The sequence below is a fragment of the Coregonus lavaretus genome (assembly GCF_964263955.1).
Source record: "Coregonus lavaretus genome assembly, chromosome: 1".
In the NCBI taxonomy this organism is placed as follows: domain Eukaryota; kingdom Metazoa; phylum Chordata; class Actinopteri; order Salmoniformes; family Salmonidae; genus Coregonus; species Coregonus lavaretus.
Window position 1 is genome coordinate 81,146,502 of NC_139988.1, and position 26,741 is coordinate 81,173,242.

At 40.9% G+C, this 26,741-nt stretch overlaps 1 protein-coding gene across 4 annotated transcripts in view; it reads left to right on the forward strand.

Moving 5' to 3' along the window:
- The window catches only part of pemt (phosphatidylethanolamine N-methyltransferase), a 99,835-nt gene that overhangs the window by 17,359 nt on the left and 55,735 nt on the right, over positions 1–26,741 (forward strand). For all 4 annotated transcript variants that reach the window (XM_084154756.1, XM_084154759.1, XM_084154758.1 and 1 more), the window contains exon 3: positions 18,145–18,260. In XM_084154756.1, coding sequence (XP_084010882.1) covers positions 18,145–18,260 — 116 coding nt within the window. The remainder of the gene's footprint in view (positions 1–18,144; positions 18,261–26,741) is intronic.

Consider the following 26,741-nt stretch of genomic DNA (forward strand, 5'->3'; position numbering starts at 1 on the left):
ATGGGTGCCACGCCAGCCAGCCAATTAGCCAGCAGGGCCTAGTTACATAAGGACCCTTTTTCCCCCATCGGATGTCTTATAGAGTGCCTGAGTAGGCCTTATGCGCCATAGCCCAAAACAATCAGCCAGAGCATGAGTCAGCAAGAAAGAGAGGAGCTTAGGAGAACTAGCTGACAAAGGATTTAAAAAGGAGGGGTGCGGGGGTGAAGAGATAAGAGGAGAAGCACAATATGATAAAAGGCTAGCAGGGAGACTAAATGAAAATGTGGGCAGGTCAAAAATACGAAGAAATAATGAAGAATGACATGGTGGGTTTGACGGGGGGAATAGAAAGGAAGTAAGATTACTTTTCATTTCAGTGGAAAGAAGGGAAATAGAGGGGGGGAGAAGGGCGAGGGAAGCAAAAAAATGTCAAACAAAATTGAAGAGAAACATGATGGGGATTCTGCTTGAAGCCTCACATGTAATCGCCTGGTCTTCAAGGTTCCACCTGTGCTCATCTGAATGAATAGTTTGAATTCAGAGTTTTCACTGTAAAAGAGACATTGAGCAACTCTTCATCTTAGATGGTAGCTACTCCATGTCTTTCTATTGGCTGCCGATGTAACAGTCTATTCGTTGTATTAGTGCCAAGGTTACTTTGTAACTACTTCAGACTGTCAAGTGGACCAGGGACATTGTTTAGATTATTGTTGAATTTAATGGGGCAATCTGCAGTTCAAACAACAAGAAAGGGACCACCCCGCCAGTGTTTTGGTAAATAGCTGAGGGATGGGGCTGGAGAAATGTAATCACTCTCAAATTCATAGACAGAGCTATGAATGCAAGGACTGACTATCCATGAGATCAAAATTATAGTTTTAACCATGTTTTGAGGCTATACAGTGTTTGTTTACAATTTAACTATTTACATGGGGTAAAACAAGCTTATATTTTGGGTTCTTATGGGATACAACAATTGATCTAAACTCACAAGGCATTTATAAGTTATATTCTGCAATAATCAATACCATTAATATACCATTAATTTAACAGTCCAAAAATGGATGCAGCAATCGCAGATATGTTGCAGCGATCACAATCACAAAAATATATTATAATGCGCAGCCACACTATACAGCCCTTTGCATATAATTGGGCCACCATGATCTTGTTGTCTTACAGCTAAAACGTAATTAGTTATATTTAGCCTAATGTATTAGCTAGGATGTTAGCGTTCCTTTAGATACGACAGCTATGGAGCATGTGTATGTGTGTACAAATTTTTTGCAGCTACCTCCGAACCCAGCCACACATGCGCACACACACGAACTCATGCGCACACACACACACACCCACAGGTTTTTTTCTTGATCAAAAAGGGGCTTAAGTGGTGGGCGTGGCGGGGGCGTGGCAATGAGCGTGGTCAGCCCGTCGGCGTGGACAAGAACATTTTTGAGGCCCCCATCTTGCGGGCTAAGATCATTTTTGTGTTTTACAGCCAATTTCCTGCAATTCCCAAAATTAAATCATGGAGGTTAGAGAACTTTTGCAGTTTTAAAGCTCATTTCCTGCAATTCTACACATTTTACCATGGAGCTGAAATAAATTAAGCAGTTTTTTTAGCTATATTCCTGCAATTCTATACATTCTATGTTTTTATTCACAAACATTACAACCAAATCAATACTACTGAATTAGTTTTTGTCTAGCTTCTATTTCAGTGATTGTTAGTTCTCAAGTATGTATTATAAAAAATATATATAGGTCCATTATCTTTTGGACATACTTTATATCTGGTTTAAGTCGTTTAAGATAACACTTAAACAATTTTTCCATTCCAAAATTAATTTAAAATGTAATAAAAAAATAATAATACGTTTTTGTTTAGTTTTTCACTGTTGGAACTTAGGCGGCCCGAAAAACATCCTTAGGCGGTCTGCCCAATACTTTCCTATGCAGAAAAAACCCTACACACACATGCACCATCCTAACCCTGAAGGACTCCTTATTGAGCTAGTGTCATGTCGGAACATAGCAAATAGCTGACATGGTTACCAAGTGGATCTGTTCATCAATAGATGAACAACCTCCCACATTAACAATGTTCCGACATACAGTGAGGGAAAAAAGTATTTGATCCCCTGCTGATTTTGTATGTTTGCCCACTGACAAAGACATGATCAGTCTATAATTTTAATGGTAGGTTTATTTGAACAGTGAAAGACAGAATAACAACAAAAAAATCCAGAAGAACGCATGTCAAAAATGTTATAAATTGATTTGCATTTTAATGAGGGAAATAAGTATTTGACCCCTCTGCAAAACATGACTTAGTACTTGGTGGCAAAACCCTTGTTGGCAATCACAGAGGTCAGACGTTTCTTGTAGTTGGCCACCAGGTTTGCACACATCTCAGGAGAGATTTTGTTCCACTCCTTTTTGCAGATATTCTCCAAGTCATTAAGGTTTCGAGGCTGATGTTTGGCAACTCGAACCTTCAGCTCCCTCCACGGATTTTCTATGGGATTAAGGTCTGGAGACTGGCTAGGCCACTCCAGGACCTTAATGTGCTTCTTCTTGAGCCACTCCTTTGTTGCCTTGGCCTGTGTTTTGGGTCATTGTCATGCTGGAATACCCATCCACGACCCATTGTCAATTCCCTGGCTGAGGGAAGGAGGTTCTCACCCAAGATTTGACGGTACATGGCCCCGTCCATCGTCCCTTTGATGCAGTGAAGTTGTCCTGTCCCCTTAGCAGAAAAACACCCCCAAAGCATAATGTTTCCACCTCCATGTTTGACGGTGGGGATGGTGTTCTTGGGGTCATAGGCAGTATTCCTCCTCCTCCAAACACGGCAAGTTGAGTTGATGCCAAAGAGCTCCATTTTGGTCTCATCTGACCACAACACTTTCACCCAGTTCTCCTCTGAATCATTCAGATGTTCATTGGCAAACTTCAGACGGCCCTGTATATGTGCTTTCTTGAGCAGGGGGACCTTGCGGGCACTGCAGGATTTCAGTCCTTCACGGCGTAGTGTGTTACCAATTGTTTTCTTGGTGACTATGGTCCCAGCTGCCTTAAGATCATTGACAAGATCCTCCCGTGTAGTTCTGGGCTGATTCTTCACCATTCTCATGATCATTGCAACTCCACGAGGTGAGATCTTGCATGGAGCCCCAGGCCGAGGGAGATTGACAGTTCTTTTGTGTTTCTTTTGTATCCATTTGCAAATAATCGCACCAACTGTTGTCACCTTTTCACCAAGCTGCTTGGTGATGATCTTGTAGCCCATTCCAGCCTTGTGTAGGTCTACAATCTTGTCCCTGACATCCTTGGAGAGCTCTTTGGTCTTGGCCATGGTGGAGAGTTTGGAATCTGATTGATTGATTGCTTCTGTGGACAGGTGTCTTTTATACAGGTAACAAGCTGAGATTAGGAGCACACCCATTAGGAGCACACCCACTAATCTCAGTTTGTTACCTGTATAAAAGACACCTGGGAGACAGAAATCTTTCTGATTGAGAGAGGGTCAAATACTTATTTCCCTCATTAAAATGCAAATCAATTTATAACATTTTTGACATGCGTTTTTCTGGATTTTTTTATTGTTATTCTGTCTCTCACTGTTCAAATAAACCTACCATTAAAATTATAGACTGATCATTTCTTTGTCAGTGGGAAAACGTACAAAATCAGCAGGGGATCAAATACTTTTTTTCCCTCACTGTACACGTCTGCTGGTAATACGAGCATTGAAATGGGATGCGCACTCGCGATGGAAATCCAGCCTCCAGAGCTTTATCCCTATTTGCCCTGGCGTGAACATCCCCACCGGACACAATTAGTAGCTAGCTAGATGGAGCTCACAGAGGATATTTTCAATGAATGTATTTCGTAAGTGAGTAGTTTGCATGCACCACTGACTGGCTGTGGCTAAAATTTTCCTAGCTATATAGCGTCTGCATTGCCTGCAAAAAAAAAAAAATTATAAAAAAAAAAAAAATTGTGTTGTCTGGAGAGCTTGTTCTTCCTCCCATTTCAAAATGGCCAAAATAATCTCACAGGATCCCCAGACCTAGTGCTGTTGCTACAGCTCTGGGATTTTCGAGCATATGTCCTCAACATCTCCCTCTCACTAGGTGTCCTCAGGAGTTAAGGTCATTGAGCTGAAAGAAATAGTTAGATCTCCATGTTTCTATCTAACTGATGATCATAGGGATTAAAGCTGCCTGCTTAGCTCGAGTTTCTGACACAAATCAGAATTAACCTTAACTCAACTTTGTTTTCTATTCACCCAAGTTCACCCATATTAATTTCTCCATGACCGAGATGTCAAACTTAATCACGTCCGTCCATCACCAATGCACTGTATGCATTTTTACATAACATTCATATATCCTACAACCAGATGCAGTGGGTTTAGAGCTAGACCAGTTTTTAAGGGTTTCCTATGAATTAGGAACTCACCTGGATAAACAAGCTAATGTTAAAGACCAGATGCAGTATTTTCGTGTCACGCTCGTTGAGTACAGGATTGGACCAAGGTGCAGTGTGGAATGCATACATGTTTATTAACTCAGTTAACACACGACAAAACAACCAACGTAACGTGAGGCTCACAATGGCTACACACAAACAAGAGTCAAGATCCCACAACATAGGCAGGCAAAATGGCTACCTAAGTATGATCCCCAATCAGAGACAACGATCGACAGTTGCCTCTGATTGGGAACCACACCCGGCCAACATAGATCTAAACTTACTAGATCTACACATAGATATACACATTACATAGATACTCACACCCTGACCAAACCAACTAGCAAACTCTATGTCAGGGCGTGACAGTTCGCCTCAATGCCCATCCTATCTGTTCATTGATTCAATAAGTGATCGCCGATTGTGAGAATCTGCATTACTTATATGGATAATTAAAATGCTTTAGATTCATGATTTCACTCTTGATTTTAAAAGGATTATGGATGGATTACAGATTGATAGTCTCTATCCCCTACACAAATATTATAGTGCTTGTCTCCATAGCTGATTATTTTTCAGGATAGCCAGTGGAGTCATAATGTAGGAGCACAGACAACGGTTTGCATTCAGTCCTTCTGTGTTGTCGAGTGGGGATAAGGTCAAGGCTCTCTCTCTCTCAAGGCTCTCTGTCTCAAGGTGCTCTCGCTCTCAAGGCGCTCTCGCTCTCAAGGCTCTCTCTCTCTCAAGGTGCTCTCGCTCTCAAGGCTCTCTCTCTCTGTCTGTGTGTGTGTGTGTGTGTGTTTCATGACCATTTTATCTATGGCCCAGACAATTATAAACTATGCAGTGTACATTTATTATTTTTCCCAAGTCTTTGACTAGTGAGGGCTGCGTAGCATAGGTAGCCTAGTGGTTAAGGGCGTTGGGCCAGTAACCGAAAGGTCGCTAGTTCGAATCCCTGAACCGACTAGCGGAAAAATCTGTCTGTGCCCTTGAGCAAGGCACTTAACCCTAATTGTTCCTGTAAACTGCTCTGGATAAGAGCATCTGCTAAATGACTAAAATAGAAATGTCTAGTGGAACAAAGGTCACGGTGTGATATAGATGAGGTTCACCTTGACGGGGAGAAGGTAGTAGCATCGCTTTTTATACAGACAAAACAGTAATGGTATTGTCTTTGGTTGTTTAGTTAACACTATATATCAACTGTGCATCTAGGGGGGAGTTCTAATGTGTATCCTGTTATGCATGTCATTAGAGCATGTTCTGTTCCCTCTGTTTCCCTGGGCTGGGGACAGGGACGGCGCGCGGCCGTGCATTAATACGGGGCATGTGGTGATTAGGCTGGTTCTAGGGCCCTGTCAGAGAACCGGGCCCCAGGGGACTGAGCCTGCACCCACTAAGACACTCAGTACCTCTGTAGTATAGCCCACAAACACACATTTAAGAGCTCCTAATGCATCATATCAGAGGCGAGCCAGGACCTTGTTGTCAGAATTACATCCGTTGTAAGTAACTGGATGGAGTGGCCTGTCCAGGCTGTTACCTAAGCCTTGATTGAATCTGTGAAGGGTGCTGGCACAGAATGCATTCACATAGTGTGGTAATGCTTTGATCTACCTTTGTATTTATAGTACCGTCTGTCATAGAGCATGCAGTGAGGGAAAAAAGTATTTGATCCCCTGCTGATTTTGTACGTTTGCCCACTGACAAAATGATCAGTCTATAATTTTACTGGTAGGTTTATTTGAACAGTGAGAGACAGAATAACAACAACAAATCGAGCTCTTTGGCATCAACTCAACTCGCCTTCTTTGGAGGAGGAGGAATGCTGCCTATGACCCCAAGAACACCATCCCCACCGTCATGGAGGTGGAAACATTATGCTTTGGGGGTGTTTTTCTGCTAAGGGGAAAGGACAACTTCACTGCATCAAAGGGATGATAGATGGGGCCATGTACTGTCAAATCTTGGGTGAGAACCTCCTTCCCTCAGCCAGGGCATTGAAAATGGGTCGTGGATGGGTATTCCAGCATGACAATGACCCAAAACACACGGCCAAGGCAACAAAGGAGTGGCTCAAGAAGAAGCACATTAAGGTCCTGGAGTGGCCTAGCCAGTCTCCAGACCTTAATCACATAGAAAATCTGTGGAGGGAGCTGAAAGTCCGAGTTGCCAAACGTCAGCCTCGAAACCTTAATGACTTGGAGAAGATCTGCAAAGAGGAGTGGAACAAAATCCCTCCTGAGATGTGTGCAAACCTGGTGGCCAACTACAAGAAACGTCTGACCTCTGTGATTGCCAACAAGGGTTTTGCCACCAAGTACTAAGTCATGTTTTGCAGAGTGGTCAAATACTTATTTCCTTCATTAAAATGCAAATCAATTTATAACATTTTTGAAATGTGTTTTTCTGGATTTTTTTGTTGTTATTCTGTCTCTCACTGTTCAAATAAACCTACCATTACAATTATAGACTGATCATGTCTTTGTCAGTGGGCAAACGTACAAAATCAGCAGGGGATCAAATACTTTTTTCCCTCACTGTAAGTATTCACCATCCCATGTCTTTTCATCCTGAAAAACTCCCCAGTCTTTGTCGATGTCAAGCATATCCATACCATGATGCAGCCACTACCATGCTTGAAATTAAGTAGGCAGTTACTCAGGGATGTGTTGTGTTGGATTTGCCGCAAATATAAGGCTTTGCATTTAGGCCAAAAAGTGTATTTCTTTGCTGTGTTTTTTTTGCAGTATTACTTTAGTGCCTTATTGCATACATACAGTGCCTTCAGAAAGTATTTACAACCATTTACTTTTTCCCACATTTTGTTGTGTGACAGCCTGAATTTAAAATGTATTAAATAGAGTAATATTTTTTTTTGTCACTGGCCTACAACCAATACCCCATATTGTCAAAGTGGACTCATGTTCAACAATATTGTAGTTACTCCACAATACTTACCTAATTGACAGAGTGAAAATAAGAAAGACTGTACAGAATAAAAATATTTCAAAACATACATCTTGTTTGCAATAAGACTCTAAAGAAAAACTGCAAATAATGTGGCAAAGAAATAAACTTTATGTCCTGAATACAAAGCATTATGTTTGGGGCAAATCCAACACAACACATCACTGAGTACCACTCTTCATATTTTCAAGCATGGTGGTGGCTGCATCATGTTATGGGTATGCTTGTCATCGGCAAGGACTAGGGAGTTTTTGTAAAAAAAAATGTATTCTCCCCAATTTCGTGATTACGATGTTGTCTCATCGCTGCAACTCCCCAACGGGCTCAGGAGAGGCGACGGTCGAGTCATGTGTCCTCCGAAACATGACCCTCCAAAACAGGCTTTTTAACACCCGCTCACTTAACCTGGAAGCCAGCTGCACCAATGTGTCGGAGGAAACAACGTTCAACTGACGACCGAAGTCAGCCTTCAGGCGCCCAGCCCGCCACAAGGAGTTGCTAGAGCGCGATGAGCCAAGTAAAGCCCCCCTGGCCAAACCCTCCCCTAACCCGGACGACGCTGGGCCAATTGTGCGCCGCCCTATGGGACTCCCGGTCACGGCCGGTAATGACACTGGGATCGAACCCCAGGCTGTAGTGACGCTGCAACATTGCAATGTAGTGCCTTAAACTACGACTATGGAGTTTTTTATGATAAAAAGAAACGGAATAGGCAAACTCCTAGTGAAAAACCTGGTTGTCTGCTTTCCAACAGACACTGGGCGACAAATTCACCTTTCAGCAAGACAATAACCTAAACCACAAGGCCAAATCTACACTGGAGTTGCTTACCAAGACGACATTGAATGTTCCTGAGTGGCCTAGTTACAGTTCTGACTTAAATTGGCTTGAAAATCTATGGCAAGACTTGAAAATGGCTGCCAATAGTGATTCTAATATGAATTGACTCAGGGGGTTGAATACTTATCTAATCAAGATATATTAGTGTTGTATTTTTCATAATTATTTTGCAAATGTTTGAAGTTTTCTTCCAGAGTATTTAGTGTAGATCGTTGACAAAAAATTTAATCTATTTTAATTCCACTTTGAAATACAACAAAATGTGGAAAAAGTCAAGGGATGTGAATAATTTCTGAAGGCACTGTATGCATGTTTTGACTCTTCTTTTCATGCTGTCATTTAGGTCATTATTGTGGAGTCACTACAATGTTGTTGAGCCATCCTCAGTTTTCTCCCATAACAGCTATTGAACAAGAATGGCCTCATGGTGACATCCCTAAGCAGTTTCCTTCCTGTCCTGCAGCTCAGTTCAGAACGACGACTGCATCTTTGATGTTTCTGGGTGGTTTAATACATCATCCACAGGATAATTATTAACTTGACCATGCTTAAAGATATATTCAATGTCTGATTTGTTATTCTTAGCCATCCACCAATCACTGCCCTTTTTCATGAGGCTTTCGAAAAGCTCCCTGGTCTTTGAAGTTGAATCTGTGCTTGAAATTCAATACTTGACTGAGGGACCTTACAGATGTATGTATGGGGGACAGAGGAAGGGGAGTCATAAAAAAATGTCAACCCCAATTATTTCACACATAGTGAGTCCATATAACTATGTGATTTGTTAAGCAACATTTTACTTCTGAACTAATTTAGGCTTGCCTAAACAAAAGGGCTGAATACTTACGCAACATCTATATTTTAGTTATTACATTTGTGTTAATATGTAGAACTTTCTTTTCACTTTGACATTATGGAGTGTTTTGTGTAGATCAATGACATTTTACAATTAAATCTAATTTTGTAACGCAACAACGTGAAAAAAGTTGATGGGGTGTAGACTTTCGCACTGTAAGCGCAGTATACAGTTAAAGGAAGAAGGGTGCCAAAAATACATTTCTATGCAAATCCACAATAAAGTATCGTATGGTATCATATCGTAAATACTCTGTAATGCCTCGAGTTAACATCTCGCATTCACGTCTTACTCCTTCCTGCACGTGGAGCCATAGCCGAGAGATGAGATGAGTCTATTCCCACCAGAATTGGAGCCATAGTTCACTCAGCAAAAACCACATTGTCAAATACAAAATCTAAGTATGGGCATTATGGCTACTGTAGCATCTGGTCTGTAACTTTGATTGAGGCATGGTGCACCCATTGAACAAAGAGTCATTGTTTATTTTTCATTAGAAAAACATGGACAAAATGCTTTTAGAGAAAGAGTAAGAATAGTCACACAGATAAACCAAATTGCATATGCACCTCAACCTGACCGTCATAAACCCAATGAATATGGACTGACCATCTCAACCCAATGACCATGCTCTCTCTGACCACCTCAACCTGATCATTATAAACTGAATGGCCATGCCTTCTCTGACCACCTCAACCTGACCTTCATAAACCCAATGAATATGGACTGACCATCTCGAGAGAGAGAGAGAGAGAGAGAGAGAGAGAGAGAGAGAGAGAGAGAGAGAGAGAGAGAGAGAGAGAGAGAGAGAGAGAGAGAGAGAGAGAGAGAGAGAGAGAGAGAGAGAGAGAGAGAGAGAGAGAGAGAGAGAGAGAGAGAGAGAGAGAGAGAGAGAGAGAGAGAGAGAGAGAGAGAGAGAGAGAGAGAGAGAGAGAGAGAGAGAGAGAGAGAGAGAGAGAGAGAGAGAGAGAGAGAGAGAGAGAGAGAGAGAGAGAGAGAGAGAGAGAGAGAGAGAGAGAGAGAGAGAGAGAGAGAGAGAGAGAGAGAGAGAGAGAGAGAGAGAGACACAAAGTCACATTCCTTCTTCATGTGTGAGTGCAGCTATTATACCGTAAACACCATAGTATAAAGACAAACAAAATAAGGATAGCTATTCAAACAACACAGGAGCTTCTCATCTAAACCATATTGCACATAGTGTGGCACACTATGCAATGATTCACAAATGTGTGGATCTTTTAAAAGCCTTTAATTTTGCTAACAGAGCAAAAATGCTGTCTACTGGTATTAAGGTAATTCTTGCAAGGACATGTGGTGTGGGAGAGGTGTTGTCGTTCCACTAACTAGAGTTGCAAAGCTACCGGTAATTTACCAAAGTCTTCAGTCATTTTGGAAATTAAATCTATTGTAACTTTGGTAATTTATACTTGAATAAAAATTGTATTCATATATATTATTAATTCATTATATCAGTGTCCATATTGCCCATTAGTTTCTAGTAGATAGACCATATGGTTCAGGGCGGCAGGTAGCTTAGTGGTTAAGAGCATTGTGCCAGTAACAGAAAGGTCGCTGGTTCTAATCCCCGAGCCGACTAGGTGAAAAATCTGTCGATGTGCCCTTGAGCAAGGCACTTAACCCTAATTGCTCCTGTAAGTTGCTCTGGATAAGAATGTCTGCTAAATGACAAAAAAAAAAATAATAATAATCAAGAGAAAATAGCCTAATTAATGCAAAACGCATCTAATCAACAATGGAATTATTTTCAATTAACTCTGCAACTCTTCCAACTATTGACTTTTTTCCCAACTGCCACCAGTTTGACACCATAACATTGACAACAAATACATATTGGCACAGTATATAAATATTAATGCTGAAACCCTCATATTAAACACCAATGGTATTCACAAAATTGATGGTTTATATTTAGGATAATGTTTTACAGCTTTGTCATTCTATATATTTTTTTCATTTTATAATCATCTTATTTAATGATTTCATATATTCTACATGTGATAAGGCCACAGTGATGCTACAGATAATTGATGAACGCTGCATTAGAAAGGAAAGAGAGAGCAGAGGAGGGATAGAAACAGCCAGGATGGAGACAGCCAGGATGGAGACAGCCAAGATGGAGACAGCCAGGATGGAGACAGTCAGAATAGAGACAGACAGGATAGATGGAGAGACCCGTTTCTGAGCCTTAAAAGTGCAAGCGTGGATGAGGACCCTTTGTACTATACTGGCACCATAGAGCGAGTGCTCTCAAGTTTCTAAAAGCTTGGTGTTACTATGGAGAAATGAAGAGAGGATTTCAAATTATAGGGGAGGGATAAATCGAATGTATGTGGACATTTAGAGTGGAATTTAGAATGTGTGACATCTGATGATGAGGATGGAAGAAAACATCAAGTGTTTGACAGATGGAACCAATCACACAATCAAATGATAATGGCATGAGCGATTTACAAATTGGTGCATTCAACTTAGGATAGCCAGTGGGACAACCACATCTTGATCACAGTAAGTACACTTCTTCAAACAAGCAGCTGTGAGCAAAGTCAGTGCAATCAGGGACAACTACATCTCGATCACATTAAGTACATTTCTTTAAACAAGTCAGTGCTAGCAGGTGAAATAAGTCAGGTGTTAGTTTAGACAAAAGACAATGATAGTAAAGGGGGGGTAGAATAATAATTATTATCCTATCCCATGTATTCCTTAAAGAGGTAGGGTTTCAAGTGTCTCTGGAAGGTGGTCAGTGACTCTACTGTCCTGGCGTCGTGGGGGAGCTTGTTTCACCATTGGGGTGCCAGAGCAGCGAATAGCTTTGACTGGGCTGAGCGGGAACTGTGCTTCTGTAGAGGTAGGGGGGCTAGCAGGCCAGAGGTGGATGAACGTAGTGCCCTCGTTTGGGTGTAGGGACTGATCAGAGCCTGAAGGTAAGGAGGTGCTGTTCCCCTCACAGCTCCGTAGGCAAGCACCATGGTTTTGTAGTAGATGCAAGCTTCAACTGGAAGCCAGTGGAGTGTGCGGAAGAGCGGGGTGACGTGAGAGAACTTGGGAAGGTTGAACACCAGACGGGCTGCAGCATTCTGGATAAGTTGCATGGGTTTAATGGCACAGGCAGGGAGCCCAGCCAACATCAAGTTGCAGTAATCCAGACGGGAGATGACAAGTGCCTGGATTAGGACCTGTGCCACTTTCTGTGGAAGGTAGGGTCGTACTCTGCGAATGTTGTAGAGCATGAACCTGCAGGATCGGGTCACCGCTTTGATGTTAGTGGAGAACGACAGGGTGTTGTCCAGGGTCACGCCAAGGTTCTTTGCACTCTGGGAGGAGGACACAATGGAGTTGTCAAGCGTGATGGCGAGATCATGGAGCAGGCAGTCCTTCCTCGGGAGGAAGAGCAGCTCCGTCTTGCCGAGGTTCAGCTTGAGGTGGTGATCCGACATCCACACTGATATGTCTGCCAGACATGACCTGGTTATCAGAAGTGGGAAAGGAGAAAATTAATTGTGTGTCGCAACTCAATATTTATATTTATTTATATAATAGACTGAATGTGAACCTGGTTACCTTTTGTGATTGAATAGGGTTGAGCGGTCCATAGTGTAATAATAGCATGCTGACATCTGTGTTGTGGTTTGTTCCACGAACAATAGTGAGTGCCTTTTATGTCCTTGTGACAATATGTGTGTTCGTTTTGATAAAACACTCAATTTAACCGTTGGATCACATACATCTAAAGTACGCTCTAACGAAACTAAATCATGTCATGTTTGTCCGACTTCTAGGAATATTTTAACCCACTTAAACTCAACATTTCCCCAAGTTTTCAACATACAGTGCCTTCAGAAAGTATTCACATCCGTTAACTTTTTCAGGTTTTTGTTGTGTTACATCCTGAGATGTTGTGCCTAAACACAATACCCCATAATGTCAAATTTTTACCAAACAATCCAGCACAACACATCACTGAGTACCACTCTTCATATTTTCAAGCATTGTGGTGGCTGCATCATGTTATGTGTATGCTTGACATCGGCAAGGACTAGGGAGTTTTTTTGGGATGAAAAGAAACAGAATAGAGCTAAGCACATGCAAAATCCTAGAGGAAAACCTGGTTCAGTCTGCTTTCCAACAGACACTGGGAGACAAATTCACCTTTCAGCAGGACAATAACCTACAGCACAAGGCCAAATATACACTGGAGTTGCTTACCAAGAAGACAGTGGATGTTCCTGAGTGGCCAAGTTACAGTTTTAACTTAAATCATTGCTGTGCAGCCATGAGCATCAACATCTTGACAGAGCTTGAATAATTTTTTTAAGAATAAAGGGCACAATCCAGGTGTGTAAAGCTCTTAGAGACTTACCCAAGAAGACTCACCACTGTAATCGCTGCCAACATTTTTTCTAGCATGTATTGATTCAGGGAGCTGAATACTTATACATTACTATATTTTAGTTATTTAATTTCTATCAATCTAAAACATTTTTTTTACAAAAATATACATTTTCCACTTTCACATTATAATATTTTGTGCAGATTGTTGACAAAAAAAGATAATTCTATCCATTTTAATCCCACTTTGTAACAACAAAATGTGAATAAATCCAAGGGGTATGAATACTTTTGCAAGGCACTGTAGTTTCAGTGCCAATAATGAGTTTAAGTGCTTTCTGAATACCTGTTCAGAAGAGTGCAGAGAAAGTTGACAATGATAACGATTGTTTATTGCACAGCTGAGGAACATGCTTCATGAGAGTATACTTTTTCATATTTAACTTAAATGTCCACAGAATATATTTGAAGCATACAGTGAGGGGAAAAAAGTATTTGATCCCCTGCTGATTTTGTATGTTTGCCCACTGACAAAGAAATGATGTGTCTATAATTTTAATGGTAGGTTTATTTGAACACTGAGAGACAGAATAACAACAAAAACATCCAGGAAAACGCATTTCAAAAATTGTATTAATTGATTTGCATTTTAATGAGGGAAATAAGTATTTGACCCCCTCTCAATCAGAAAGATTTCTGGCTCCCAGGTGTCTTTTATACAGGTAACGAGCTGAGATTAGGAGCACACTCTTAAAGGGAGTGCTCCTAATCTCAGCTTGTTACCTGTATAAAAGACACCTGTCCACAGAAGCAATCAATCAATCAGATTCCAAACTCTCCACCATGGCCAAGACCAAATAGCTCTCCAAGGATGTCAGGGACAAGAATGTAGACCTACACAAGGCTGGAATGGGCTACAAGACCATCGCCAAGCACCTTGGTGAGAAGGTGACAACAGTTGGTGCGATTATTCGCAAATGGAAGAAACACAAAAGAACTGTCAGTCTCCCTCGGCCTGGGGCTCCATGCAAAATCTCACCTCGTGGAGTTGCAATGATCATGAGAACGGTGAGGAATCAGCCCAGAACTACACGGGAGGATCTTGCCAATGATTTCAAGGCAGCTGGGACCATAGTCATCAAGAAAACAATTGGTAATACACTACGCCGCAAAGGACTGAAATCCTGCAGCGCCCGCAAGGTCCCCCTGCTCAAGAAAGCACATATACATGCCCATCTGAAGTTTGCCAATGAACATCTGAATGATTCAGAGGAGAACTGGGTGAAAGTGTTGTGGTCAGATGAGACCAAAATCGAGCTCTTTGGCATCAACTCAACTCGCCGTGTTTGGAGGAGGAGGAATGCTGCCTATGACCCCAAGAACACCATCCCCACCGTCAAACATGGAGGTGGAAACATTATGCTTTGGGGGTGTTTTTCTGCTAAGGGCACAGGACAACTTCACCGAATCAAAGGGACGATGGACGGGGCCATGTACCGTCAAATCTTGGATGAGAACCTCCCTCAGCCAGGGCATTGAAAATGGGTCGTGGATGGGTTTTCCAGCATGACAATGACCCAAAACACACGGCCAAGGCAACAGAGTGGCTCAAGAAGAAGCACATTAAGGTTCTGGAGTGGCCTAGCCAGTCTCCAGACCTTAATCCCATAGGAAATCTGTGGAGGGAGCTGAACGTTCGAGTTGCCAAACGTCAGCCTCGAAACCTTAATGACTTGGAGAAGATCTGCAGAGAGGAGTGGGACAAAATCCCTCCTGAGATGTGTGCAAACCTGGTGGCCAACTACAAGAAACGTCTGATATCTGTGATTGCCAACAAGGGTTTTGCCACCAAGTACTAAGTCATGTTTTACAGAGGGGTCAAATACTTATTTCCCTCATTAAAATGCAAATCAATTTACAGTGGGGGAAAAAAGTATTTAGTCAGCCACCAATTGTGCAAGTTCTCCCACTTAAAAAGATGAGAGAGGCCTGTAATTTTCATCATAGGTACACGTCAACTATGACAGACAAATTGAGATTTTTTTCCCCAAAAATCACATTGTAGGATTTTTTATGAATTTATTTGCAAATTATGGTGGAAAATAAGTATTTGGTCACCTACAAACAAGCAAGATTTCTGGCTCTCACAGACCTGTAACTTCTTCTTTAAGAGGCTCCTCTGTCCTCCACTCATTACCTGTATTAATGGCACCTGTTTTGAACTTGTTATCAGTATAAAAGACACCTGTCCACAACCTCAAACAGTCACACTCCAAACTCCACTATGGCCAAGACCAAAGAGCTGTCAAAGGACATCAGAAACAAAATTGTAGACCTGCACCAGGCTGGGAAGACTGAATCTGCAATAGGTAAGCAGCTTGGTTTGAAGAAATCAACTGTGGGATCAATTATTTAGGAAATGGAAGACATACAAGACCACTGATAATCTCCCTCGATCTGGGGCTCCACGCAAGATCTCACCCCATGGGGTCAAAATGATCACAAGAACGGTGAGCAAAAATCCCAGAACCACACGGGGGGACCTAGTGAATGACCTGCAGAGAGCTGGGACCAAAGTAACAAAGCCTACCATCAGTAACACACTACGCCGCCAGGGACTCAAATCCTGCAGTGCCAGACGTGTCCCCCTGCTTAAGCCAGTACATGTCCAGGCCCGTCTGAAGTTTGCTAGAGTGCTTTTGGATGATCCAGAAGAGGATTGGAGAATGTCATATGGTCAGATGAAACCAAAATAGAACTTTTTGGTAAAAACTCAACTCGTCGTGTTTGGAGGACAAAGAATGCTGAGTTTCATCAAAAGAACACCATACATACTGTGAAGCATGGGGGTGGAAACATCATGCTTTGGGGCTGTTTTTCTGCAAAGGGACCAGGACGACTGATCCGTGTAAAGGATCTCAACCCCATAGAAAATCTTTAGAGGGAGTTGAAAGTCCGTGTTGCCCAGCGACAGCCCCAAAACATCACTGCTCTAGAGGAGATCTGCATGGAGGAATGGGCCAAAATACCAGCAACAGTGTGTGAAAACCTTGTGAAGACTTACAGAAAACGTTTGACCTGTGTCATTGCCAACAAAGGGTATATAACAAAGTATTGAGAAACTTTTGTTATTGACCAAATACTTATTTTCCACCATAATTTGCAAATAAATTCATAAAAAATCCTACAATGTGACTTTCTGGATATTTTTTTCTCATTTTGTCTGTCATAGTTGACGTGTACCTATGATGAAAATTACAGGCCTCTCTCATCTTTTTAAGTGGGAGAACTTGCACAATTGGTGGCTGACTAAATAAATTTTTCCCCCACTGTATAACATTTTTGACATGCGTTTTTCTGCATTTTTTTGTTGTTATTCTGTCTCTCACTGTTCAAATAAACCTACCATTAAAATTATAGACTGATCATTTCTTTGTCATTTGGCAAACGTCCAAAATCAGCAGGGGATCAAATACTTTTTTCCCTCACTGTACTTTCAAAAATGAATGATCACAAACATTTGCATTTTCCCCCAGCATCCTTTTCTGGAGTTGAAGTTTTTATTTATAATATGATATTGTTCCTAATATTTAGCTTATTGAAATGTTTTGATGTTCATTTTCAAACTTAATAATGTTGTACTTTTAATTACACATTACATATTATGCATTACACATTTTATTGAAATGTTAATTTATTACCGTAATGTGAACAACTAAAGTGTGAAATGCCAATGGTGCATAGTTCTCAAGAGTGTTATTTGTAAATTGCATGTTAACATTGGCTGAGAAGATGCCTTGGTCAATCAAGGTAACCTTTACATGGCTAAGTATAATAGCTAATGTGGTTAATGAGTAGAAGTGTACTTGAAACACATTATAAATACACTTTTTTTTGTAAAGAAAATAGAGGAATTCTAAATCAAATACATTTTAGTATAGTTCTAATTTATGAGAAATATACGTACATAAAATGTACTTAAGTTGTATTTCGAAGTATATTTGTTTTGCACTTGATCTAATATACTTAGAATATACTTAAGTACAAAAAAATGATTCCAATTTAGATTTAGATCCAATAAAAATTTCAAAAAACATGTTTTTGAATTCAGGCTATAACTCTAGAAAATGCGTAATAAGTCAAGGGGTACCAATACTTTCTGAAGGCACTGTAATTGTTAAGCCCGAGTTATTGTTTTGCTTTGACAAAGTCATTTCTGAAGATATTCATTTATTTTATGTTTTGTGGTAGAAAACTGAGTGTGTCGAGCAGAACACGTCAAACCTGTTGCCCATAGATAGGAAATGTTTTAACAAGTTCACATGTTCTTGTTTGCATTCAATTGCCCCTCCCTGTTGCACACAACAAGCTTCCATTCCCCGTGTCACAAGGGAAGTTGTGGCTGATTTAAGATGACATTGTCAACCCTGTTACATGACATTGTCAACCCTGTTAGAGACAACCCAGTCACTTTAATTGTCACCTTTTTATAGTCATTTTTTATTTAATCTCTGGAGATGGGAAAACATATTTGTTATTAAGTTGAACATATGTTTTTTATAACAGAATGTTGAAATTTTGTGAAATAAATGGTTATTTTGACAAAATTACACGACCAAAAAGGCACTTTACTTGTGAAATGACACTTGTGTCGTGTGTTCCAGGTGGCGCGTTGGGAGCATCGTACGAGAGGTCTGACCAGACTGTTTGGGGGTCCCTATCTGGCCTGCTACTGCCTAGGCATCCTCATCATCCTCCTCAACGTCTACCGCAGCCACAGGTTGGTGCCCATCTCTAGTCTCTCTCTCTCTCTCTCTCTCTCTCGCTCTTTATCTCTCTCTCGCTCTCTCTTCCCCTCTTTTCTCCTCTCCTCCTCTGTCTCTCTGTCACGCACTTTGCTATCCTCCTTGTTTTCTTTAAAGACCGGTGGGGGGTGGGTTTACTTGCGTTCGTTTGTGCATTTGTGTGTGTAGTAGTAGATCACTTCAATTTCCACTGTGACCAGTCGTGTCAAATCCACCATATGGTCAGTCTTATGGCTGAAGGCTTTACTACAGTAACTTTTTGTAGTGGAGACCTGTAACTGCTGACGATTTTCTGTCATGGTGATGCACATTTTAGTTCTAAATCACTGTATATTTCTGAAATATGTTGTAGTACAAGTGTGGCTCAAGGCTGTGGCTCCCGAGACAAAGTGATCTTAAGTTATAGCTAATACCATATCTGTCTTTATCAAGTGTCACATGAAACATAGTATTGGCACAAAGTGTAGAGACTTCTAGGGATTTTCCTTTGTCTATTCCTTTATTCCAAAGAATCTGCATAGATGTCTATTATGATTGATGTGGAAAATGCTCTTTGGAAAATATACAACTTTCATTGAAATGAATGGAGCTCTCAGCTCCTCTCCATATTTGGACAGTATGACCAACAGTTTACTGCTGCTGGTATTTTCCTGTTTATGGGGAGTAATCCACAACTTTCCATTCATAGAGAGATACTTGTCTGACTTAGTCCATCAGTTTAGACAGACAGGCCCATTTTTACCTCACACCTTAGTGGAACTAAATGTTGCATAAGTTACTTATAGTTTCCTGGAATGAATGGCTTTCCCACCCAAAGACTGTCCTTGCACTAACCTGGTCGTGGGGGGTGAGTAGGGGTAGGGGTGGAGGGTGTGCCCCTTTTCCTGTTAGGCAGAGCTGGTTTTGAAAGACGTACTCAGCAAGTACCCGACACCAAGTCATCTGACAGTTTCAATTTCAAGCCTCCACCCTCCATCTCTCCCTGGCTGGCAGCACATGTAGACATAAATTAAATGTGTGAATATAAATATATATATAATATACATTTATAAATTGAGCTCTCAGAGGTGTGGGAAATAGAAGGGAGGAGGAACGCAGCTTTTTTGCATTTGTTTGTAACCTGCCTTCACCTCTGACGCACTGAATGAACAGAGATTGACAGACGGTGTAGTGCGTTCAGTGTGTTAAATCCTTTAGTTAGAGCAGCGTGACCTGACCTCTTCTATTGCACAATATACTCACTCGCCAGCTCACCTCATGGCTTAGTCTGTCACTGGCATAACCCTTCTGTCCCAGCATGGTGCGTCTGAGCTCTGAGTATCCTAGAGTTAGAATGTTAGTTTGTCTACATTCACAATGACCACGGACATGCACAGCTTACAGTATATGAACATAAACACGCATGCACGCGCACGCACACACACACACAACAAGATTGTGAATAATTGTGTGAATGCCATGCTAATTTTCTAAATGCTGTGCCCACGACGCCACAGCTATTTTCTCACCTCCTCCCTGTGGGCACAAGTCAACAATAATAGCACAGACAGAGCCTTGGAGAACTTCATAAATTAGCATTTTTTAATGAAAACATTTGTGAATAATTGTTCCCTCTAACCTTTAGGGATGAGGTAGGACTAAATTAGATACATAAAATAAAAGCTCATCAATGCCTATGAACAGCACTATAATTATCTAAGAGTTCTAGCCTTCGACTCCCTTGATGATGACTCACTTGAAGTGTCTGAATTATTAGTACTTGTGAAGAGGGATAGAAAAAGAAGGAATAGATGGAGAGATCTACACCCGTTTATGAGCCCTAAAAGCTCAAGTGAGGATGAGGGAGCCTTTGTACCGTACTGGCACCATAGAGAGAGTGCTCTCAAGTTTTTATAAGCATTTACACTGCGTTCGGAAAGTATTCAGGCCCCTTGACTTTTTCTAAAATGGATTAAATCGTTTTTCCCCCTCATTAATCTACACACAATACCCCATAATGACAAAGCAAAAACTGTTTTTTAGACCCTTTACTCAGTACTTTGTTGAAGCACCTTTGGCAGCGATTTACAACCTTGAGACTTCTTGGATTTGACGCTACAAGCTTGGCACACCTGTATTTGGGGAGTTTCTCCCATTTTTTGGAACCCTTCCCCAGATCTGTGCCTTGACAGAATCCTGTCTCAGAGCTCTACGGACAATGCCTTCGACCTCATGGCTTGGTTTTTGCTCTGACATGCACTGTCAACTGTGGGACCTTATATAGGCAGGTGTGTGCCTTTCCAAATCATGTCCAATCAATTTACCACAGGTGGACACCAATCAAGTTGTAGAAACATCTCAAGGATGATCAATGGGAACAGGATGCACCTGAGCTCAATTTTGAGTCTCATAGCAAAGGGTCTGAATACTTACGTAAATAAGGTATTTCTGTTTTCTATTTTTAATACATTTGCAAAAATGTCTAAAAACCTGTTTTTGGCTTTGTCATAATGGGGTATTGTGTGTAGATTAAATGTCATTTAATCCATTTTAGAATAAGGCTGTATGGTAACAAAATGTGGAAAAGGGGAAGGGGTCTGAATACTTCCCGAATGCACCGTATAATTCAACATGTGTGTGCTTGTGCGTCTATCTGTGCATGTGCAACGATACAACACTACGTCACATTTATAACACAGAGAAACCTGATTGGTCTTTGTGCTTCCAATGTGGACCGCAATAAACCAGTAACCCCCCCCCCCCCCTCAATCCACCTCTCTGAATAGTGTATACAGGTATAGCTGTCTTAAATGATTAAATTAAGCTATTCAAGGGTCTGGTTATAAGAAGCAATTGTGGTAATAGTTGTATAGAGGCTTTGGTTATAATAATGTTTGTAGATGCTTCAGTGTTTGATAGTGTTTTGTCATTTTTTTCTGAAGCCCTTAACATCATATGAGGTTGAATAATCACATCCCACCACATGAGGTTGGTGGCACCTTAATTGGGGAGGATGGGCTCGTGGTATTTGTATTTGTATTTATTATGGATCCAAGGGAGCAGCTACTCTTCCTGGGGTCCAGCAAAATTAAGGCAGTTATACATTTAAAAAAACATTACAATACATTCATAACAGATTTCACAGCACACTATGTGTGCCCTCAGGCCCCTACTCCACTACCACATTTCTACAACACAGAATCCATGGGTACGTGTGTGTATAGTGCGTATGTTATCGTGTGTTTATGCATGTGTATGTGCCTATGTTTGTGTTGCTTCACAGTGCCCGCTGTTCCATAAGGTGTGTTTTTATCTGTTTTTAAAATCTTGCATCAGTTACCTGATCTGGAATAGAGTTCCATGTAGCAATGGCTCTATGGAGTACTGTGCACCTCCCATAGTCTGTTCTGGACTTGGGGACTGTGAAGAGACCTCTGGTGGCATGTCTTGTGGGGTATGCATGGGTGTCTGGGCTGTGTGCCAGTCGTTCAGACAGACAGCTCAGTGCTTTGAACGTCATCACCTCTCACAAACACAAGCAGTGATGAAGTCAATCTCTCCTCCACTTTGAGCCAGGAGAGATTGACATGCATATTATTAATGTTTGTGTACATCCAAGGGCCAGCCGTGCTGCCCTGTTTTGAGCCAATTGCCCTCTTTGTGGCGCCTGACCACACGACTGAACAGTAGTCCAGGTGCGATCAATCTAGAGCCTGTAGGACCTGCCTTGTTGATAGTGCTGTTAAGAAGGTAGAGCAGTGCTTTGTTATGGACAGACTTCTCCCCATCTTAGCTACTGTTGTATCAATATATTTTGACCATGACAGTCTAAAATCCAGGGTTGCTCCAAGCAGTTTAGTCACCTCAACTTGCTCAATCTCCACAATATTTATTACAAAATTTAATTGAGGTTTGGAGTTTAGTGAATGATTTATTCCAAATACAATGCTTTTAGTTTTAGAAATATTTAGGACTAACTTATTCCTTGCCACCCACTCTGAAACTAAGTGCAACTCTTTTTTAAGTTTTGCAGTCATTTCAGTCGCTGTAGTAGCTGACATATATAGTGTTGAGTCATCCGCATACATAGACACACTGGCTTTACTCAAAGCCAGTGACATGTCATTAGTAAAGATTGAAAAAAGTAATGGGCCTAGACAGCTGCCCTGGGAATTCCTGATCCTACCTGGATTATGTTGGAGTGGCTTCCATTAAAGAACACCCTCTGAATTCTGTTAGACAGGTAACTCTGTATTCACAATATAGCAGGTGGAGTAAAGCCTTAACACTTACGTTTTTCCAGCAGCAGACTGATCGATAATGTCAAAAGCCGCACTGAAGTCTAACAAAACAGCCCCCACAATATTTTTATCATACATTTCTCTCAGCCAATCATCAGTCATTTGTGTAAGTGCTGTGCTTGTTGAATGTCCTTCTCTATAAGCATGCTGAAAGCTTGTTGTCAATTTGTTTACTGTAAAATAGCATTGTATCTGGTCAAACACCATTTTTTCCAATAGTTTACTAAGGGTTGGTAACAGGCTAATTGGTTGGCTATTTGAGCAAGTAAAGGGGTTGTACTGTTCTTAGGTAGCGGAATGACTTTTGCTTCCCTCCAAGCCTGGGGTCACACACATTCTAGTAGGCTTAAATTGAAAATATGGCAAATAGGACTGGCAATATCGTCCGCTATTATCCTCAGTAATTTTCCATCCAAGTTGTCAGACCCAGGTGGCTTGTCATTGTTGATAGACAACAATATTTATTTCACCTCTTCCACACTCACTTTACGGAATTCAAAATTACAACGTTTGCCTTTCATAATTTGGTCAGATATACTTGGATGTGTAGTGTCAGCAATTGTTGCTGGCATGTCATGCCTAAATTTGCTAATCTTGCCAATGAAAAAATAATTAAAGTAGTTGGCAATATCAGTTGGTTTTGTGATGAATGAGCCATCTGATTCAATGAATGATTGCATTCTTTCCCAAAATGTCATTTAAGGTGCTCCAAACTTTTTACTATCATTCTTTGTCATTTATCTTTGTTTCATAGTGTAGTTTCTTATTCTTTTTATTTAGTTTAGTCACATGACTTCTCAATTTGCAATACGTTTGCCAATCGGTTGTGCAGCCAGACTTATTTGCCATTCCTTTTGCCTTATCCCTCTCAACCATACCATTTTTCAATTCCTCATCAATCCACAGGGACTTAACTGTTTTTACAGTCATTTTCTTAATGGGTGCATGCTTATTAGTAACTGGAATAAGCAATTTCAGAAATGTGTCAACTGCAGTGTCTGTTTGATCCTCATTACACACCACGGACCAACATATATTATTTACATCAACAACACAGGAATCACTACAAAACTTATTGTATGACCTCTTATACACAATATTAGACCCAGCCTTTGGAACTTTGGTTTTCCTAGTAATGGTAATGTTTTCGTGGTAATGTTTGATGCCATTCCGTTTGCTCTGTTCCGGCCATTATTATGAGCCATCCAGCCCCCAGTAGCAACAGTGTTCTGTGTCTAAATGAAAACCCTGCTGTCCTCATCAAAGAGAAGCTATTCTCCCCAAACTAACTCAGCCTCTCCTGGCCATTATGGCGTCTGTATTTCTCCAACTAACAGGAAGCATTTGACGCAAGTGAAACGATAAATCAATAAAGCAATCAATGAATCCCTTCCTTCATGGGATAGCGGTTCTTTTTCCTCAATCTCCACTGTTCGTTCACGTCAATAGACAGGCTATGCTCGCTCTCAGTCTCTCATGATGGGACCGAAAAATGGAAGGTTCTCTTGAACCGTTGAAAGTACTGCATGTATCTCAATGTCAGGGGGATAAAAATCACTACTCACCTTCTCGACATCCCAGTTTCTTTCAGATGCTGCTTCAAGATGCTGTTATAATCAGGTCTAACTTTTTAACTATCACATATTGTTGCAGTATGATGACTCATTCTCTTAAGCAAATCTGTCATGTTTATCACCTAAGGTACCATGACAACTTTCTGTGCCTTAGGAGACCCTATTCAGTCAACCAAGTGACAGGAGTCTCTCAAGCTGTGAGAGTGCCTTGTAAAAGTATTGAGTGCCTTACAAAAGTATTCAGACCCCTTGGATGCCTTCACATTTTGTGTTACAAAGTGGGATTAAAATGGATGTAATTGTCATTTTTTTGTTAACAATCTACGCAAAATACTCTGTCAAAGTGGAAGAAAAACTATATATATATATATATATATATATATATATATATATATATATATATATATATATATATATATATTAGATTAATAAATATGTAATAAATACAATATAATCGTTGCATAAGTATTCAGGTCCCTGAGTCCATACATGTTAAACTCCTTTGGCAGCGATTACAGCTGTGAGTCTTTCTGGGTAATAAGTCTCTAAGAGCTTTGGACACCTGGATTGTGGAATATTAGCCTATTATTCTTTTCAAAATTCTTCAAGCTCTGTCAAGGTGTTGGGGATCATGGCTAGACAGCCATTTCCAAGTCTTGCCAAAGTATCTCAAGCAGATTTAAGTCAAAACTGCCACTCAGGAATATTCACTGTCTTCTTGGTAAGCAACTCCAGTGTAGATTTAGCTGTGTGTTGTAGGTTAATATCCTGTTGAAAGGTGAATTCCCCTCCCAGTGTCTGGTGTAAAGCAGACTGAAGTAGGTTTTGCTCTAGGATTTTGCCTGTGCTTAGCCCTATCCCGTTTATTTTTATCCTGAAAAACTCCTCAGTATTTGCCAATGTCAAGCATACCCATAACATGATGCAGCCACCACCGTGCTTGAACATAATGAGGCAGTTACTCCCCAAACATAGGGCTTTGCATTTAGGCCCAAAAAAAGTATTATTTTGCCATATTTGTTTTTGCATTATTACTTTGCATGTTTTGGAATATTTACATTTTGTATATTTGTGTTCTTCTTTTCACTGTCATTTAGGTCATTATTGTGGAGTCATTACAATGTTGTTGATCATCCTCAGTTCTCTCCCATCACAGCCATTGAACTCTGTAGCTGTTTTAAAATCACCAATGGCCTCATGGTAACATCCCAGAGCAGTTTCATTCCTTTCCAGCAGCTCAGTTCAGAAGGACGACTGTATCTTTGGGGTGTCTGGGTGGTTTAATACATAATGCACAGCATACTTATTAACTAAACCATGCTTAAAGAGATATTCAATGTCTGATTTGTTGTTGTTACCTATCTACCAATCACTGCCCTTCTTTATGAGGCTTTCGAAAAGCTCCCTGGTCTTTGTACACTGAACAAAAATATAAACGCAACATGTAAAGTGTTGGTCCCATGTTTCATGAGTTGAAATAGAAGATCCCAGAAATATTCCGTACGCACAAAAAGCTTATTTCTCTCAAATTTTGTGCACAGATTTGTTTACATCCCTGTTAGTGAGCGTTTCTCCTTTGCCAAGATAATCCATCCACCTGACAGGTGTGGCATATCAAGAAGCTGATTAAACAGCATGATCATTACACAGGTGCACCTTGTGCTGGGGACAATAAAAGGCCACTCTAAAATATACAGTTTTGTCAAACACAAATGTCTCAAGTTTTGAGGGAGCGTGCAATTGGCATGCTGACTGTAGGAATGTCCACCAGAGCTGTTGCCAGAGAATTGAATGTTAATTTCTCTACCATAAGCCGCCTCCAACGTCGTTTTAGAGAATTTGGCAGGACATCCAACCGGCCTCAGAACCGCAGACCGTGTATGGCGAGCGGTTTGCTGATGTCAACGCTGTGAACAGAGTGCCCCAGGGTGGCGGTGGGGTTATGGTTTGGGCAGGCATAAGCTACTTACAATGAACACAATTACATTTTGTCGATGGCATTTCATTTGAATGCATAGAGATAACGTGACGAGATCCTAAGGCCCATTGCTGTGCCATTCCTCCCCGCCGTCACCTCATGTTTCAGCATGATAATGCAGGGTGCGATGTCGCAAGGATCTGTACACAATTCCTGAATGCTGAAAATGTCCCAGTTCTTCCATGGTCTTCATGCTCACCAGACATGTCACCCATTGAGCATGTTAGGGATGCTCTGGATTGACGTGTACGACAGTGTGTTCCAGTTCCCATCAATATCCAGCAACTTTGCACAGCCATTGAAGAGGACTGGGACAACATTCCACAGGTCAAAATCAACAACCTGATCAACTATATGCAAAGGAGATGTGTCGCGCTGCCTTAGGCAAATGGTGGTCACACCAGATACTGACTGGTTTTCTGATCCACGCCCCTACTTTTTTTTATGTATCTGTGACCAACAGATGCATATCTGTATTCCCAGTCATGTGAAATCCATAGAATTCCTAATTTATTTATTTCAATTGATTGGTTTTCTTATATACATTTTAACTCAGTAAAATCTTTAGAATTGTTGCATGTTGCGTTTTATATTTTTGTTCGGTATAGTTGAATCTGTGCTTGA